Source organism: Bufo gargarizans, chromosome 1 (assembly GCF_014858855.1).
Source record: "Bufo gargarizans isolate SCDJY-AF-19 chromosome 1, ASM1485885v1, whole genome shotgun sequence".
Lineage (NCBI taxonomy): Eukaryota > Metazoa > Chordata > Amphibia > Anura > Bufonidae > Bufo > Bufo gargarizans.
This window is the reverse complement of record NC_058080.1, coordinates 743,720,935-743,739,515: the sequence shown is the minus strand read 5'-3', so window position 1 is coordinate 743,739,515 and position 18,581 is coordinate 743,720,935. Positions and strand designations below refer to the sequence as shown.

Here is an 18,581-nt window from a genome sequence, read left to right as displayed (position 1 = left end):
TGTGCGCTGTGACATGTAATGGAGGCCATGTGTTCAGTCACCTTGTGTCTCCACAGATGGATCCAGGAGGAGAAATCCACCAGAGAGATGTCCCCGTCCTCTGTATTCCCAGGACTGTCCAGAGGAGAAGGTCCTAGAGAACCCTCAGGTAGATGGAGCTGAGCCCTATACACATCTATATAGGGGGGTCCTGCAGTCATAGAGGGGTCATAGATTGTGGGGGTCTCTTCTGTGGATCTGTTAGATTTCCCACCTGTCTGCTGTATTGTCCTGAATTGTTACAGATGAGAAATCAGGGGGAAGATCTGACTGATATTAAAGAGGAGGATGAAGAAGAGACGATGATGGGCGATCCCCTGTGTAAGAGTGAGGTGGAGGAGGACATTCCAGGAGATGTCACCACAGGTAAGGAGTAAGAAGCCTCTGACTTCTCTTTCTAGATTCATGGAAGGTTTATTCCCATCTCAGCCGTATTCACATCTATGGAGCGGATTCTGAGTCTCGGGGTGAATTCACCCTAAATTCCAGGCGGATGGATTAATAGTGACGGCTCCTCGTCCTCACAGAGGCCCCAGGACGTGTAGTAATGTCTGTGAGACCTCAGGTACAGTGGACCCCGCAGTGAATGGAGGCCGGGCGTGCGTGGTTCTCTGTTCACCTGAACGTCCCTCCACCTCCCCATTCACTGCAGCCGCAGGACGGGGAATTAACTCTTTAATAGTCAAACACAGAACATACAGGATATTCCACACAGTGACCTGTACAGTAAGTGTCAGTGTAACAGAGGCTGGCCGCGGGGTCAGAGGTCCTATGCATATAGCAGAAGATATATTCACCTCCACCCATCCCCCGATGCTGCTGCTCGTTACTTCAGAACAGAATTCAGGGTCAGAAACAAAATAAAGCCAACTTAGTTCTTAACCTGATGAGATCCTTGTTAGCAGTCATCCCATTATCATCACAGGCAGGATTACAAGGCACCAGTATATAGGTACCATAGGATCCAGTATTCACAGGTTACATTGTGTCTCATTGTGTGACCTGTACTCTGCGTCCGGTCCGCGCGGCTGCTGTATCTCGTGTCTCTAAATGCTGGGCAGAGTAAATTGCCGCCCCCGTAATCGTGCACAGGAAACAGAACGACATAATCTGCAGTCAGAAAATAAAAACCGATTAGCGACACTTTCTCTTACGGCAAAAATGTGTAAAGCGTCCCTTGTGATTGTGTGGACACGGCTTTCGTATCTGCTGCTATGATGGAGAGCGTGAACCGTGCAGGAGCGCCCACTGTCGGGACCTACCTGTGTGTGGCGGATAATGGGACAGGAGAAGGAAAACATACACTTCCAGGATGTCCTTCATGACCCCACCACTGGGGGACGCTCCCTCTTGTGTGCTCCTCCGACCACCACCCTCCAGTCTTCCTCCTGCCCTTCCAGAGGAGTTCTCTTTCCTTAAATGGCAAAAAAAAAAATTGACTTTTTAATTTCCTAAAATCTTTCTTGTGTGTTTTTTCTGTGATCGAGGAGTTGTCTTCTCCCTTCCTTCTCTACGTGGCCGTCCCTGGACCTCCTGGGGTGGAGGTCCCCACTCTTGACCCTTACCTAACGAGCAGCACATCCCACCATCCCAATGCCAGCAAACACAATTACAGCAGGTCCTCTCTGTGCGGGTCCTCTCTGTGCGGGTCCCTCACTAATTTGGTTTCTTCTCTGGAAATCCTCCTGTCAGCGCCGAATGTGGAGGCAATTTATTTATTATTATTATTTTATTTTTTTACCTTTTTGATAAAGGCTTATTTTTAGCGACAAAAATATCACCTCTTAAATTAACATATAAAGAAGTCTAGAACCAAACAACCTATACAGCGGCAGTGTACAGAACCGCACACACATATACAGCGGCAGTGTACAGAACCGCACACACATATACAGCGGCAGTGTACAGAACCGCACACACATATACAGTGGCAGTGTACAGAATCGCACACACATATACAGTGGCAGTGTACAGAACCGCACACACATATACAGCGGCAGTGTACAGAACCGCACACACATATACAGTGGCAGTGTACAGAACCGCACACACATATACAGCGGCAGTGTACAGAACCGCACACACATATACAGCGGCAGTGTACAGAACCGCACACACATATACAGCGGCAGTGTACAGAACCGCACACACATATACAGCGGCAGTGTACAGAACCGCACACACATATACAGCGGCAGTGTACAGAACCGCACACACATATACAGCGGCAGTGTACAGAACCGCACACACATATACAGCGGCAGTGTACAGAACCGCACTCACATATACAGCAGCAGTGTACAGAACCGCACTCACATATACAGCGGCAGTGTACAGAACCGCACACACATATACAGTGGCAGTGTACAGAACCGCACACACATATACAGCGGCAGTGTACAGAACCGCACACACATATACAGCGGCAGTGTACAGAACCGCACACACATATACAGCGGCAGTGTACAGAACCGCACACACATATACAGCGGCAGTGTACAGAACCGCGCACACCTATACAGCGGCAGTGTACAGAACCGCACACACATATACAGTGGCAGTGTACAGAACCGCGCACACCTATACAGCGGCAGTGTACAGAACCGCACACACATATACAGCGGCAGTGTACAGAACCGCACACACATATACAGCGGCAGTGTACAGAACCACACACACATATACAGCGGCAGTGTACAGAACCGCGCACACCTATACAGCGGCAGTGTACAGAACCGCACACACATATACAGTGGCAGTGTACAGAACCGCGCACACCTATACAGCGGCAGTGTACAGAACCGCGCACACATATACAGCGGCAGTGTACAGAACCGCACACACATATACAGCGGCAGTGTACAGAACCGCACACACATATACAGCGGCAGTGTACAGAACCGCACACACATATACAGTGGCAGTGTACAGAACCGCACACACATATACAGTGGCAGTGTACAGTACCGCACACACATATACAGTGGCAGTGTACAGAACCGCACACACATATACAGTGGCAGTGTACAGAACCGCACACACATATACAGTGGCAGTGTACAGAACCGCACACACATATACAGTGGCAGTGTACAGAACCGCACACACATATACAGCGGCAGTGTACAGAACCGCACACATATACAGCGGCAGTGTACAGAACCGCACACATATACAGCAGCAGTGTACAGAACCGCACACACATACAGTCGCAGTGTACAGAACCGCACACACATACAGCGGCAGTGTACAGAACTGCACACACCTATACAGTGGCAGTGTACAGAACCGCACACACATATACAGCGGCAGTGTACAGAACCGCACACACATATACAGTGGCAGTGTACAGAACCGCACACACATATACAGCGGCAGTGTACAGAACCGCACACACATATACAGTGGCAGTGTACAGAACCGCACACACATATACAGCGGCAGTGTACAGAACCGCACACATATACAGCGGCAGTGTACAGAACCGCACACACATATACAGTGGCAGTGTACAGAACCGCACACACATATACAGTGGCAGTGTACAGAATCGCACACACATACAGACGTGGACAAAATTGTTGGTACCCTTTGGTCAATGAAAGAAAAAGTCACAATGGTCACAGAAATAACTTTAATCTGACAAAAGTAATAATAAATTAAAATTCTATAAATGTTAACCAATGAAAGTCAGACATTGTTTTTCAACCATGCTTCAACAGAATTATGTAAAAAAATAAACTCATGAAACAGGCATGGACAAAAATGATGGTACCCCTAACTTAATATTTTGTTGCGCAACCTTTTGAGGCAATCACTGCAATCAAACGCTTCCTGTAACTGTCAATGAGACATCTGCACCTCTCAGCAGGTATTTTGGCCCACTCCTCATGAGCAAACTGCTCCAGTTGTGTCCGGTTTGAAGGGTGCCTTTTCCAGACTGCATGTTTCAGCTCCTTCCAAAGATGCTCAATAGGATTGAGGTCAGGGCTCATAGAAGGCCACTTTAGAATAGTCCAATTTTTTCCTCTTAGCCATTCTTGGGTGTTTTTAGCGGTGTGTTTTGGGTCATTGTCCTGTTGCAAGACCCATGACCTGCGACTGAGACCAAGCTTTCTGACACTGGCTAGTACATTTCTCTCTAGAATTCCTTGATAGTCTTGAGATTTCATTGTACCCTGCACAGATTCAAGACACCCTGTGCCAGACGCAGCAAAGCAGCCCCAGAACATAACAGAGCCTCCTCCATGTTTCACAGTAGGGACAGTGTTCTTTTCTTGATATGCTTCATTTTTTCGTCTGTGAACATACAGCTGATGTGCCTTGGCAAAAACTTCGATTTTTGTCTCATCTGTCCACAGGACATTCTCCCAGAAGCTTTGTGGCTTGTCAACATGTAGTTTGGCATATTCCAGTCTTGCTTTTTTATGATTCGTTTTCAACAATGGTGTCCTCCTTGGTCGTCTCCCATGTAGTCCACTTTGGCTCAAACAACGACGGATGGTGCGATCTGACACTGATGTTCCTTGAGCATGAAGTTCACCTTGAATCTCTTTAGAAGTCTTTCTAGGCTCTTTTGTTACCATTCGGATTATCCGTCTCTTAGATTTGTCATCAATTTTCCTCCTGCGGCCACGTCCAGGGAGGTTGGCTACAGTCCCATGGATCTTAAACTTATGAATAATATGTGCAACTGTACTCACAGGAACATCTAGTTGCTTGGAGATGGTCTTATAGCCTTTACCTTTAACATGCTTGTCTATAATTTTCTTTCTGATCTCTTGAGACAGCTCTTTCCTTTGCTTCCTCTGGTCCATGTCGAGTGTGGTACACACCATATCACCAAACAACACAGTGATTACCTGGAGCCATATATATAGGCCCAATGGCTGATTACAAGGTTGTAGACACCTGTGATGCTAATTAGTGGACACACCTTGAATTAACATGTCCCTTTGGTCACATTATGTTCTGTGTTTTCTAGGGGTACCATCATTTTTGTCCATGCCTGTTTCATGAGTTTATTTTTTTACATAATTCTGTTGAAGCATGGTTGAAAAACAATGTCTGACTTTCATTGGTTAACATTTATAGAATTTTAATTTATTATTACTTTTGTCAGATTAAAGTTATTTCTGTGACCATTGTGACTTTTTCTTTCATTGACCAAAGGGTACCAACAATTTTGTCCACGTCTGTATACTGTGGCAGTGTACAGAACCGCACACACCTATACAGCGGCAGTGTACAGAACCGCACACACCTATACAGCGGCAGTGTACAGTACCGCACACCCATATACAGTGGCAGTGTACAGAATCGCACACACATATACAGTGGCAGTGTACAGAATCGCACACACATATACAGTGGCAGTGTACAGAATCGCACACACATATACAGTGGCAGTGTACAGAACCGCACACACATATACAGTGGCAGTGTACAGTACCGCACACACCTATACAGCGGCAGTGTACAGAACCGCACACACATATACAGTGGCAGTGTACAGAACCACACACACATATACAGCGGCAGTGTACAGAACCGCACACACAGATACAGTGGCAGTGTACAGTACCGCACACACATATACAGCGGCAGTGTACAGAACCGCGCACACACATACAGCGGCAGTGTACAGAACCGCACACACATATACAGCGGCAGTGTACAGAACCGCACACACATATACAGCGGCAGTGTACAGAACCGCACACGCATATACAGCGGCAGTGTACAGAACCGCACACGCATATACAGCGGCATTGTACAGAACCGCACACGCATATACAGCGGCAGTGTACAGAACCGCACACACATATACAGCGGCAGTGTACAGTACCGCACACCCATATACAGTGGCAGTGTACAGAATCGCACACACATATACAGTGGCAGTGTACAGAACCGCACACACATATACAGCGGCAGTGTACAGAACCGCACACACATATACAGCGGCAGTGTACAGAACCGCACACACATATACAGCGGCAGAGTACAGAACCGCACACACATATACAGCGGCAGTGTACAGAACCGCACACACATATACAGCGGCAGTGTACAGAACCGCACACACATATACAGGGGCAGTGTACAGTACCGCACACACATATACAGCGGCAGTGTACTGAACCGCACACACATATACAGCGGCAGTGTACAGTACCGCACACACATATACAGCGGCAGTGTACAGTACCGCACACACATATACAGTGGCAGTGTACAGAACCGCACACACATATACAGTGGCAGTGTACAGAACCGCACACACATATACAGCGGCAGTGTACAGAACCGCACACACATATACAGCGGCAGTGTACAGAACCGCACACACATATACAGTGGCAGTGTACAGAACCGCACACACATATACAGTGGCAGTGTACAGTACCGCACACACATATACAGCGGCAGTGTACAGAACCGCACACACATATACAGCGGCAGTGTACAGAACCGCGCACACATATACAGCGGCAGTGTACAGAATCGCACACACATATACAGCGGCAGTGTACAGAACCGCGCACACATATACAGTGGCAGTGTACAGAACCGCACACACATATACAGGGGCAGTGTACAGAACCGCACACACATATACAGTGGCAGTGTACAGAACCGCACACACATATACAGCGGCAGTGTACAGAACCGCACACACATATACAGTGGCAGTGTACAGAACCGCACACACATATACAGCGGCAGTGTACAGAACCGCACACACATATACAGTGGCAGTGTACAGTACCGCACACACATATACAGCGGCAGTGTACAGAATTGCACACACATATACAGTGGCAGTGTACAGTACCGCACACACATATACAGCGGCAGTGTACAGAACCGCACACACATATACAGTGGCAGTGTACAGAATTGTACACACATATACAGTGGCAGTGTACAGTACCGCACACCCATATACAGTGGCAGTGTACAGAATCGCACACACATATACAGTGGCAGTGTACAGAAGCGCACACACATATACAGTGGCAGTGTACAGTACCGCACACATATATAGCGGCAGTGTACAGAACCGCACACACATATACAGTGGCAGTGTACAGTACCGCACACACATATACAGTGGCAGTGTACATAACCGCACACACATATATAGCGGCAGTGTACAGAACCGCACACACATATACAGTGGCAGTGTACAGTACCGCACACACATATACAGTGGCAGTGTACAGTACCGCAAACACATATACAGCGGCAGTGTACAGAACCGCACACACATATACAGCGGCAGTGTACAGAACCGCACACACATATACAGTGGCAGTGTACAGTACCGCAAACACATATACAGCGGCAGTGTACAGAACCGCACACACATATACAGCGGCAGTGTACAGTACCGCACACATATACAGCGGCAGTGTACAGAAACGCACACACATATACAGTGGCAGTGTACAGAACCGCACTCACATATACAGCGGCAGTGTACATAACCGCACACACATATACAGCGGCAGTGTACAGAACCGCACACACATATACAGTGGCAGTGTACAGAACCGCACACACATATACAGCGGCAGTGTACAGAACCGCACTCACATATACAGCGGCAGTGTACAGAACCGCACTCACATATACAGCGGCAGTGTACAGAACCGCACACACATATACAGCGGCAGTGTACAGAACCGCACACACATATACAGCGGCAGAGTACAGAACCGCACACACATATACAGCGGCAGTGTACAGAACCGCACACACATATACAGCGGCAGTGTACAGAACCGCACACACATATACAGCGGCAGAGTACAGAACCGCACACACATATACAGCGGCAGTGTACAGAACCGCACACACATATACAGTGGCAGTGTACAGTACCGCACACACATATACAGCGGCAGTGTACAGAACCGCACACACATATACAGCGGCAGTGTACAGAACTGCACACGCATATACAGCGGCAGTGTACAGAACCGCACACGCATATACAGCGGCATTGTACAGAACCGCACACGCATATACAGCGGCAGTGTACAGAACCGCACACGCATATACAGCGGCAGTGTACAGTACCGCACACCCATATACAGTGGCAGTGTACAGAATCGCACACACATATACAGTGGCAGTGTACAGAACCGCACACACATATACAGCGGCAGTGTACAGAACCGCACACACATATACAGCGGCAGTGTACAGAACCGCACACACATATACAGCGGCAGAGTACAGAACCGCACACACATATACAGCGGCAGTGTACAGAACCGCACACACATATACAGCGGCAGTGTACAGAACCGCACACACATATACAGCGGCAGTGTACTGAACCGCACACACATATACAGCGGCAGTGTACAGTACCGCACACACATATACAGCGGCAGTGTACAGTACCGCACACACATATACAGTGGCAGTGTACAGAACCGCACACACATATACAGTGGCAGTGTACAGAACCGCACACACATATACAGCGGCAGTGTACAGAACCGCACACACATATACAGCGGCAGTGTACAGAACCGCACACACATATACAGTGGCAGTGTACAGAACCGCACACACATATACAGTGGCAGTGTACAGTACCGCACACACATATACAGCGGCAGTGTACAGAACCGCACACACATATACAGCGGCAGTGTACAGAACCGCGCACACATATACAGCGGCAGTGTACAGAATCGCGCACACATATACAGCGGCAGTGTACAGAACCGCGCACACATATACAGTGGCAGTGTACAGAACCGCACACACATATACAGGGGCAGTGTACAGAACCGCACACACATATACAGTGGCAGTGTACAGAACCGCACACACATATACAGCGGCAGTGTACAGAACCGCACACACATATACAGTGGCAGTGTACAGAACCGCACACACATATACAGCGGCAGTGTACAGAACCGCACACACATATACAGTGGCAGTGTACAGTACCGCACACACATATACAGCGGCAGTGTACAGAATTGCACACACATATACAGTGGCAGTGTACAGTACCGCACACACATATACAGCGGCAGTGTACAGAACCGCACACACATATACAGTGGCAGTGTACAGAATTGTACACACATATACAGTGGCAGTGTACAGTACCGCACACCCATATACAGTGGCAGTGTACAGAATCGCACACACATATACAGTGGCAGTGTACAGAATCGCACACACATATACAGTGGCAGTGTACAGTACCGCACACATATATAGCGGCAGTGTACAGAACCGCACACACATATACAGTGGCAGTGTACAGTACCGCACACACATATACAGTGGCAGTGTACATAACCGCACACACATATATAGCGGCAGTGTACAGAACCGCACACACATATACAGTGGCAGTGTACAGTACCGCACACACATATACAGCGGCAGTGTACAGAACCGCACACACATATACAGTGGCAGTGTACAGTACCGCAAACACATATACAGCGGCAGTGTACAGAACCGCACACACATATACAGCGGCAGTGTACAGTACCGCACACATATACAGCGGCAGTGTACAGAACCGCACACACATATACAGTGGCAGTGTACAGAACCGCACTCACATATACAGCGGCAGTGTACATAACCGCACACACATATACAGCGGCAGTGTACAGAACCGCACACACATATACAGTGGCAGTGTACAGAACCGCACACACATATACAGCGGCAGTGTACAGAACCGCACTCACATATACAGCGGCAGTGTACAGAACCGCACTCACATATACAGCGGCAGTGTACAGAACCGCACACACATATACAGCGGCAGTGTACAGAACCGCACACACATATACAGCGGCAGAGTACAGAACCGCACACACATATACAGCGGCAGTGTACAGAACCGCACACACATATACAGCGGCAGTGTACAGAACCGCACACACATATACAGCGGCAGAGTACAGAACCGCACACACATATACAGCGGCAGTGTACAGAACCGCACACACATATACAGTGGCAGTGTACAGAACCGCACACACATATACAGTGGCAGTGTACAGAACCGCACACACATATACAGTGGCAGTGTACAGTACCGCACACACATATACAGCGGCAGTGTACAGAATTGCACACACATATACAGTGGCAGTGTACAGTACCGCACACACATATACAGCGGCAGTGTACAGAACCGCACACACATATACAGTGGCAGTGTACAGAATTGTACACACATATACAGTGGCAGTGTACAGTACCGCACACCCATATACAGTGGCAGTGTACAGAATCGCACACACATATACAGTGGCAGTGTACAGAATCGCACACACATATACAGTGGCAGTGTACAGTACCGCACACATATATAGCGGCAGTGTACAGAACCGCACACACATATACAGTGGCAGTGTACAGTACCGCACACACATATACAGTGGCAGTGTACATAACCGCACACACATATATAGCGGCAGTGTACAGAATCGCACACACATATACAGTGGCAGTGTACAGTACCGCACACACATATACAGCGGCAGTGTACAGAACCGCACACACATATACAGTGGCAGTGTACAGTACCGCAAACACATATACAGCGGCAGTGTACAGAACCGCACACACATATACAGCGGCAGTGTACAGTACCGCACACATATACAGCGGCAGTGTACAGAACCGCACACACATATACAGTGGCAGTGTACAGAACCGCACTCGCATATACAGCGGCAGTGTACATAACCGCACACACATATACAGCGGCAGTGTACAGAACCGCACACACATATACAGAGGCAGTGTACAGAACCGCACACACATATACAGTGGCAGTGTACAGTACCGCACACACATATACAGCGGCAGTGTACAGAACCGCACACACATATACAGCGGCAGTGTACAGAACCGCACACACATATACAGTGGCAGTGTACAGAACCGTACACACATATACAGCGGCAGTGTACAGAACCGCACACACATATATAGCGGCAGTGTACAGAACCGCACACACATATACAGTGGCAGTGTACTGTACCGCACACCCATATACAGTGGCAGTGTACAGAATCGCACACCCATATACAGTGGCAGTGTACAGAACCGCACTCACATATACAGTGGCAGTGTACATAACCGCACACACATATACAGCGGCAGTGTACAGAACCGCACACACATATACAGTGGCAGTGTACAGAACCGCACACACATATACAGTGGCAGTGTACAGTACCGCACACACATATACAGCGGCAGTGTACAGAACCGCACACACATATACAGCGGCAGTGTACAGAACCGCACACACATATACAGTGGCAGTGTACAGAACCGTACACACATATACAGCGGCAGTGTACAGAACCGCACACACATATATATAGCGGCAGTGTACAGAACCGCACACACATATACAGTCGCAGTGTACTGTACCGCACACCCATATACAGTGGCAGTGTACAGAATCGCACACACATATACAGTGGCAGTGTACAAAATCGCACACACATATACAGTGGCAGTGTACAGAATCGCACACACATATACAGTGGCAGTGTACAGAACCGCACACACATATACAGTGGCAGTGTACAGTACCGCACACGCATATACAGTGGCAGTGTACAGAATCGCACACGCATATACAGTGGCAGTGTACAAAATCGCACACACATATACAGTGGCAGTGTACAGAATCGCACACACATATACAGTGGCAGTGTACAGAACCGCACACACATATACAGCGGCAGTGTACAGAACCGCACACACATATACAGTGGCAGTGTACAGAACCGCACACACATATACAGTGGCAGTGTACAGAACCGCACACACATATACAGCGGCAGTGTACAGAACCGCACACACATATACAGCGGCAGTGTACAGAACCGCACACACATATACAGTGGCAGTGTACAGAACCGCACACACAGATACAGCGGCAGTGTACAGAACCGCACACACATATACAGCGGCAGTGTACAGAACCGCACACACATATACAGCGGCAGTGTACAGAACCGCACACACATATACAGTGGCAGTGTACAGAATCGCACACACATATACAGCGGCAGTGTACAGAACCGCACACACATATACAGGGGCAGTGTACAGAACCGCACACACATATACAGTGGCAGTGTACAGAACCGCACACACATATACAGCGGCAGTGTACAGAACCGCACACACATATACAGTGGCAGTGTACAGTACCGCACACCCATATACAGTGGCAGTGTACAGAATCGCACACACATATACAGTGGCAGTGTACAGAACCGCACACACATATACAGTGGCAGTGTACAGAACCGCACACACATATACAGTGGCAGTGTACAGTACCGCACACCCATATACAGTGGCAGTGTACAGAATCGCACACACATATACAGTGGCAGTGTACAGAATCGCACACACATATACAGTGGCAGTGTACAGAACCGCACACACAGATACAGTGGCAGTGTACAGAACCGCACACACAGATACAGTGGCAGTGTACAGAATCGCACACACATATACAGTGGCAGTGTACAGAATCGCACACACCTATACAGTGGCAGTGTACAGAACCGCGCACACCTATACAGCGGCAGTGTACAGAACCGCACACACATATACAGCGGCAGTGTACAGAGTAGAGTTGTTGCGATACCATAAAAAAGTATTGCGATACTCGATATTACGTGAAAAAATAAACAAAAAAAGCCACGTGCATTCCGCATTTAAAAAAAATTGCGAATCACGCAGTTTTATTTTTTATTTTTTCTGTTCACCACATAGATTTTTGAAATATTTTAATAGTTTGGAGTTTTTGGATGTGGCGATATGTTTATTTTTTTGTTGTTTATATATTTTATTTGTGAAATTGGGAAAAGGGGTGATTTATACTTAATATTTTGTTTTTTACCTTTTTATTTTTTACACTTTTTATTTAATAACTATTTCCCCCCTTAGGGGCCAGAACCTGGATCTTTTAATCCCTTGTCCTATTCACTCTACTAGAGCTCTATCGGGTTGAATATGTCTTCACACTGTCCCTGCTGCTCTGTGCACACAGCAGCAGGGAGCTGACTATGGCAGCCAGGACTTCAGGAGCGTCCTGGCTGCCATGGTAACTGATCGGAGCCCCAGGATTACACTGCGTTTCGAGTGGACATCCCACTCTTAATTATGGCATAAAACATTCCGCCAATATACCCCACTTTTATATGGCACGCATGAAACGGTCGTTGCCTTTATTATATCTGTTTTCTACGACCGCACTTCAGTAAATAAGTGTTGTATTGGATGTGAGGGCTGTGGTTTCTTTCCCCCTCTTGGGGTACTTTCACATATAGCGCTTTTAGGAAAACTCTGCACTGTATTGCTGTTTTGCTATTAATTATTAAATGCACTTTTTTAGGTCCTTTTACACTTTCTTTCAACGCTGCACAAGTTTTCCCCTAAAAAATTTCAAAATGTTTGAACAAAAACAAGCTCCCAAAAAAGAGCGCTTGTAAGTAAAATAAAACATACTGTATTTTTCACTTTATAAGACACACTTTTTTCCCTCCAAAAGTTGGGGGAAAATGGCAGTGCGTCTTATAAAACGATGGTTGACTTTTTTTTACAGGGCTGACACTGATATATTGCCGGCCGCTATGCTGCACACCGTGGCCGGCGATACATCAGTCACAGTGCGGGGAGGGAGGAGGGACTAGAGGCAACTCACACTGTATTACACCGGGCCCCGCGCACAGAAGTCTCTTTGTATGTAAAGTCTTTCTTTAAAGGGAACCTGTCATGTGGATATTTGATTATAATCTGACTAATTATATACAATCATTAACTACTAAAAAGTGCCTGAGATGTAGTCACTTACTGGTGTGACAGATGGTTACCTCATAATATACACACAAAGATGCCGCATGCCGCATGCTAATGAGCTGATTTGAGTCCAGCGTGATGTCATTGAGTCCAGCGTTTATTTAATTAACAGCTATAGCCACTCCCCTGCCCACCTGCTGCTGATTCATATGGAAAATAACTGTTAATCAGAAGCAGGTAGACGGGGAGAGTCAGAAGCTCATGAATATTCAGGACTCATCATTATCAGCTGGAGCTTTTCAATACAAGATGTTGGCAGATTGACTGGGTTAATTAAAGAAAGTGACCCAGCATTTTGCTAAGAGAATCAGTCACTTATTTATGTTGCCCTTAGTTAGGACACCATAAAACTGGTGACAGGTTCCCTTTAATCCTGACTCTATTTCTCTCCTATTGATAAACTAGCCTAATCGCCTGCATCAGTACTCACTATGAATGCAGCGTGCGGTCCGGCCGGCGCATGACTTCATCCTGGTCCTGCTTCATTAATGAACTGGGAGGAGCGTAACTGACTGAGACCGCTGCATTCTTAGTAAGTACTGTTGCAGGCGATTAGGCTAGTTTATGAAAAGGAGAGCAATTGATTCAGGATTAAAGAAAGACCATAACAGTGTCATCCACCGATCAAAAACCTAGCTGCGTCTTATAATCAGGTGCGTCTTATAAAGTGAAAAATACAGTATTTATTTCATGGCATTTTTTTTACAAGCCTAAAATAACTACCATAAAATTCTGCTGGCAAAGGAAGCTTTAGGGTGGTTTTATATGCACCTTTTTTTAAAAATAATAAAGAAGCTTGTTGTTGATGCAGTTTTCTAAGCCAAATCCAGAAGTGAATTCTGCAGAATGGAGACATCCTTCGTTAATACTTCCCATTCCTTTGGAATGCACTTCTGGTTTTGGATAAAAAAAAGTGCCACAAGAAAATTTGTGAAACCACATGAGATTGCACATAGTTTTTGGGGCAATAATTTTAGCTAAAGCTTCCTGCTGGATCGAGTTCTAACATCAAACTGTATAAGAAACTTCATGTGTGTTTGCAGCCTACAAAGAATATAATTTTTTTTTCTACTTTATGGTTTGAAAAAAAACACACTAAATCCATGTTTAATCCTAACAGATAATCCCTCTGACGGAAACTTCATGTTATCACTAAGTTATGAAGCAGAAAATAAAGATATCATGCAGCGCTCTTCAGGAGAAAACTTAATTAACATTAATTTACATCCAGGACTTTACAGTACAGATCTGTCATATAATCCGGAACCTTCTTCTCGCCAATCACAGATTGTTACCCCAAATACAGTTCATAAAGGGGGTGAAAGATTTCAATATCATATTGGGGAAAAGTCATACACCTGTTCAGAATGTGGAAAGTGCTTCATTTTTAAAGCTAAACTTAGGGATCATAAGAGAATTCACTCGGGAGAGAAACCATATTCATGTCTAGAATGTGGGAAATGCTTTGCAAATAAATCAAATCTTCTTAGACATGAGAAAAGTCACACAGGAGAGAAACCATATTCATGTTCAGAATGTGGGAAATGTTTTATTACTAAACCCAAACTTAGAGACCATCAGAAAATTCACACAGGAGAGAAACCATATTCATGTTCAGAATGTGGGAAATGTTTTATTACTAAACCCAAACTTAGAGACCATCAGAAAATTCACACAGGAGAGAAACCGTATTCATGTTCAGAATGTGGCAAAGGTTTTATTACTAAACCCAAACTTAGAAACCATCAGAGAAGTCACACAGGAGATAAACCTTATTCTTGTCCAGAATGTGGGAAATGTTTTATTTTCAAAGCCAATTTTGAAGACCACCAGAGAATTCACACAGGAGAAAAACCATATTCATGTTCAGAGTGTGGGAAAGGTTTTATTATTAAAGCCAGTCTTAAAGATCATCAGAGGATTCACACAGGAGAAAAACCATATTCCTGTTCAGAATGTGGAAAGGGTTTTATTAGTAAAGCCAGTTTTAAATACCATCAGAGAAGTCACACAGGTGATAAACCATATTCATGCCCAGAATGTATGAAGTGTTTCGCAGAGAAATCAAGTCTTGTTAGACATAAGAGAATTCACACAGGAGATGAATTGTATGTTCAGAATGTGAGAAATGTTTTATTACTAAAACCATCCTTAGAGACCATCAGAGATTTGTAAACTCAAAATATATTTGCCTCATATTTATCATTGTATCATAGTTTATGTATAGATATTGCATTTTGTGTGCTGTTATGGTCTGTTTTTCTCTGTAATTAAAGCTATGTACATCTGTGTATCTGTTTTCTCCTATCATGCAGGATGTGTTTATCATTTTTGTGTCTGGGATTTTTGTCTCAGTAGTTATTGGAGGTCTGGCCACCTCCAGGTCTGAATGCACTCCAATCATAAGAGAAAATTATATAACTAAGACTGTTCCTAAAAAACAAAAAAAAATGTAATTTACTTGTTTCTTCTGTATTTCCAAATAAAATGTAAAAAAATGTATTTACAGTTTTTGTTTTTTGTTCCTACATATTTGAAAACAAGTTTTACATTTATTGTTTTATTTTTGCTGTCATAAAATATTACAATATCGCGTGGCGTAAAACCTACACCACAGAGCAAGCTTATGCTATTTTGTGCCTTCATTTTGGGTAGCAACAAAGAGTCTCGGAAGTGGCATATTTATGTAGTGATGGCACCTCAGGTACTTCGTCTGAAGCTTCTGTTGAAACTCAACATAGTCCAATGGAGGAAACCACAGTTGCCAAAGGTGCAAATGTGGAAAAAAGCGGTCATGTACTACCATCAAATATTGCTGCAAATTGTTCCCCGATTTATCGAAACTCCAGGCACAAAAACTAATATTACAGATTTTGCCCCATTCCATTATTTTTTAAGTATCTGTCTTGGACAAACTTTTACAATTTATTGTGGACCGGACAAACTTCTATGCAAGGCATTTTTTCATAGAAGCCTGCATCCTCTTATGCAAGGGGCTGGGCTCCCACAAATCTCTATGAATGGAAAAAACGGTCTACTGGACCACAAGATCTACCCATGCAACCACATTTTTGGGTTCGGTAATGTAAAGGGGTGGATTAGGGACATTAATGTGGTTCCTACATTTCAATAACAACTTAGAAAATCCTCTAAGACGTAAGAAGGGGCATGATCGTCTTCACAAACTGAGGTCGCTTTTTTACCGTTCTAAGAGACATTTTCTAAAAAAAAAACTCCTGATGTAAACTTGAGAGTCTGGACGAGTCTCTTGAAAAATTGTAAGGGGCGACTTGAAAGAGAGACAGGTATGGGGTTAAATTGTATGGAGTTTGTGAAAGCAGCACAGGTTACACATATGACACAAATCCTCCAGAATTCCCAGAAAACCTTTGTGCCAGTGGAAAAAAATTCTGGGACCTAAAGCAACCATTGAGTAAATGATATGGATGGGCACTCATATACAGAAATATAGGACAAATTTATTATAACATATATTAAAAAATGTAGTTGATCCAAGACAATAAAATAACATAAAAATTGATACTCTTTGGACAGAGGTCGCCGATCCAAGAATCCTCACTAAGATCTTCCCCCAATACAATCGAGAGGGGGGAGAATATATTGTATGGACAACCTTCGCCAAAGTGATGTAACTTCTATAATATATCAATCCTAAAAAGGCAGGTAAATATAACCAATCAATTCTAAAAAGACAGGTACATATAACCGATCCACTAAGAATATATTAAACAGTACGATTCAAATCCTATATCCAATAGAAAAAACACACGTATGAGTGTTAAATGCCACTGAATGTCCTCAGTGAATCTACTTTGCGTCCATCTCTAAATATACAAAGTGACGCTGCATATGGATAATTTCTCCTATCCAGTTATAGATTTTTGCAGACCGTATCCAGTCTCTGTGATATCAACAAGATGTAATTTGTAATTCATTCAGTTTAATTCAATCGCTGGAAGATATTACCAGCAAATAGCTGGGTGCAGTTCATCAATTCCTCCGTCTTTTTAATTTAGTCTATTGCCTGTTAGGTTTTTACCCACTGTGTGGGCTTACCTTTGCCTGGTTCTCTCGCTGGGACTGGTACGTCGACTCGTCCTCCGTACTGGAAGCCGGCGTCCCGGCTGTGGAGTCCGTCGCATCCCACGTGTGTCCCACGGCTGCTTCCTAACAGCTGACGTAGTATGGGAGTTGCGTACTAGTAACTTCAGGCGCAGGTTAATGACGTATCTGAGGTCTTTTCTGAAGTAGAGAAAATCCAGATTTTTCTTCTTTATAGTGCACTTTTATCCATGGAGAGCGGAGTATTTTTCAAGTATTCACTAGACGCGTTTCAGGGAGACGCTTTCCCCTTCCTCAGTGGTATACCCCGATTCCGTAGATCCACTTGTTTTATACTGATTATTGGTCTCTCTCAAGATCCGGTTCGGACCCAGGGTTCAACCAAAAAGCCGGTCTGGCTCAGATTTCTAAATATCATTATGTGACATTGCAGTTGACATGCGGTTTATATGCGTTTTTTTTCCCCAAAGGTGCGTTTTTTCTATTATAATTGCAGTTTTATGTTTCTAATTTTCTCCATGTGCTATTTTTCAAAAATAACATTTTAATCTTTAGTTATG

The 18,581-nt window shown here is 45.1% G+C and overlaps 1 protein-coding gene across 1 annotated transcript; it reads left to right on the top strand.

Annotated features, from left to right (window-relative positions):
- Nucleotides 1-347: 347 nt before the first annotated feature.
- LOC122925012 (gastrula zinc finger protein XlCGF17.1-like) lies at nt 348-16,320 on the top strand. Its single transcript, XM_044276548.1, has 2 exons — nt 348-405; nt 15,059-16,320. The coding sequence occupies exon 2, from the start codon at nt 15,082-15,084 to the stop codon at nt 16,111-16,113; it is 1,032 nt and encodes a 343-aa protein (XP_044132483.1). The 5' UTR covers nt 348-405; nt 15,059-15,081; the 3' UTR covers nt 16,114-16,320.
- Nucleotides 16,321-18,581: the final 2,261 nt, after the last annotated feature.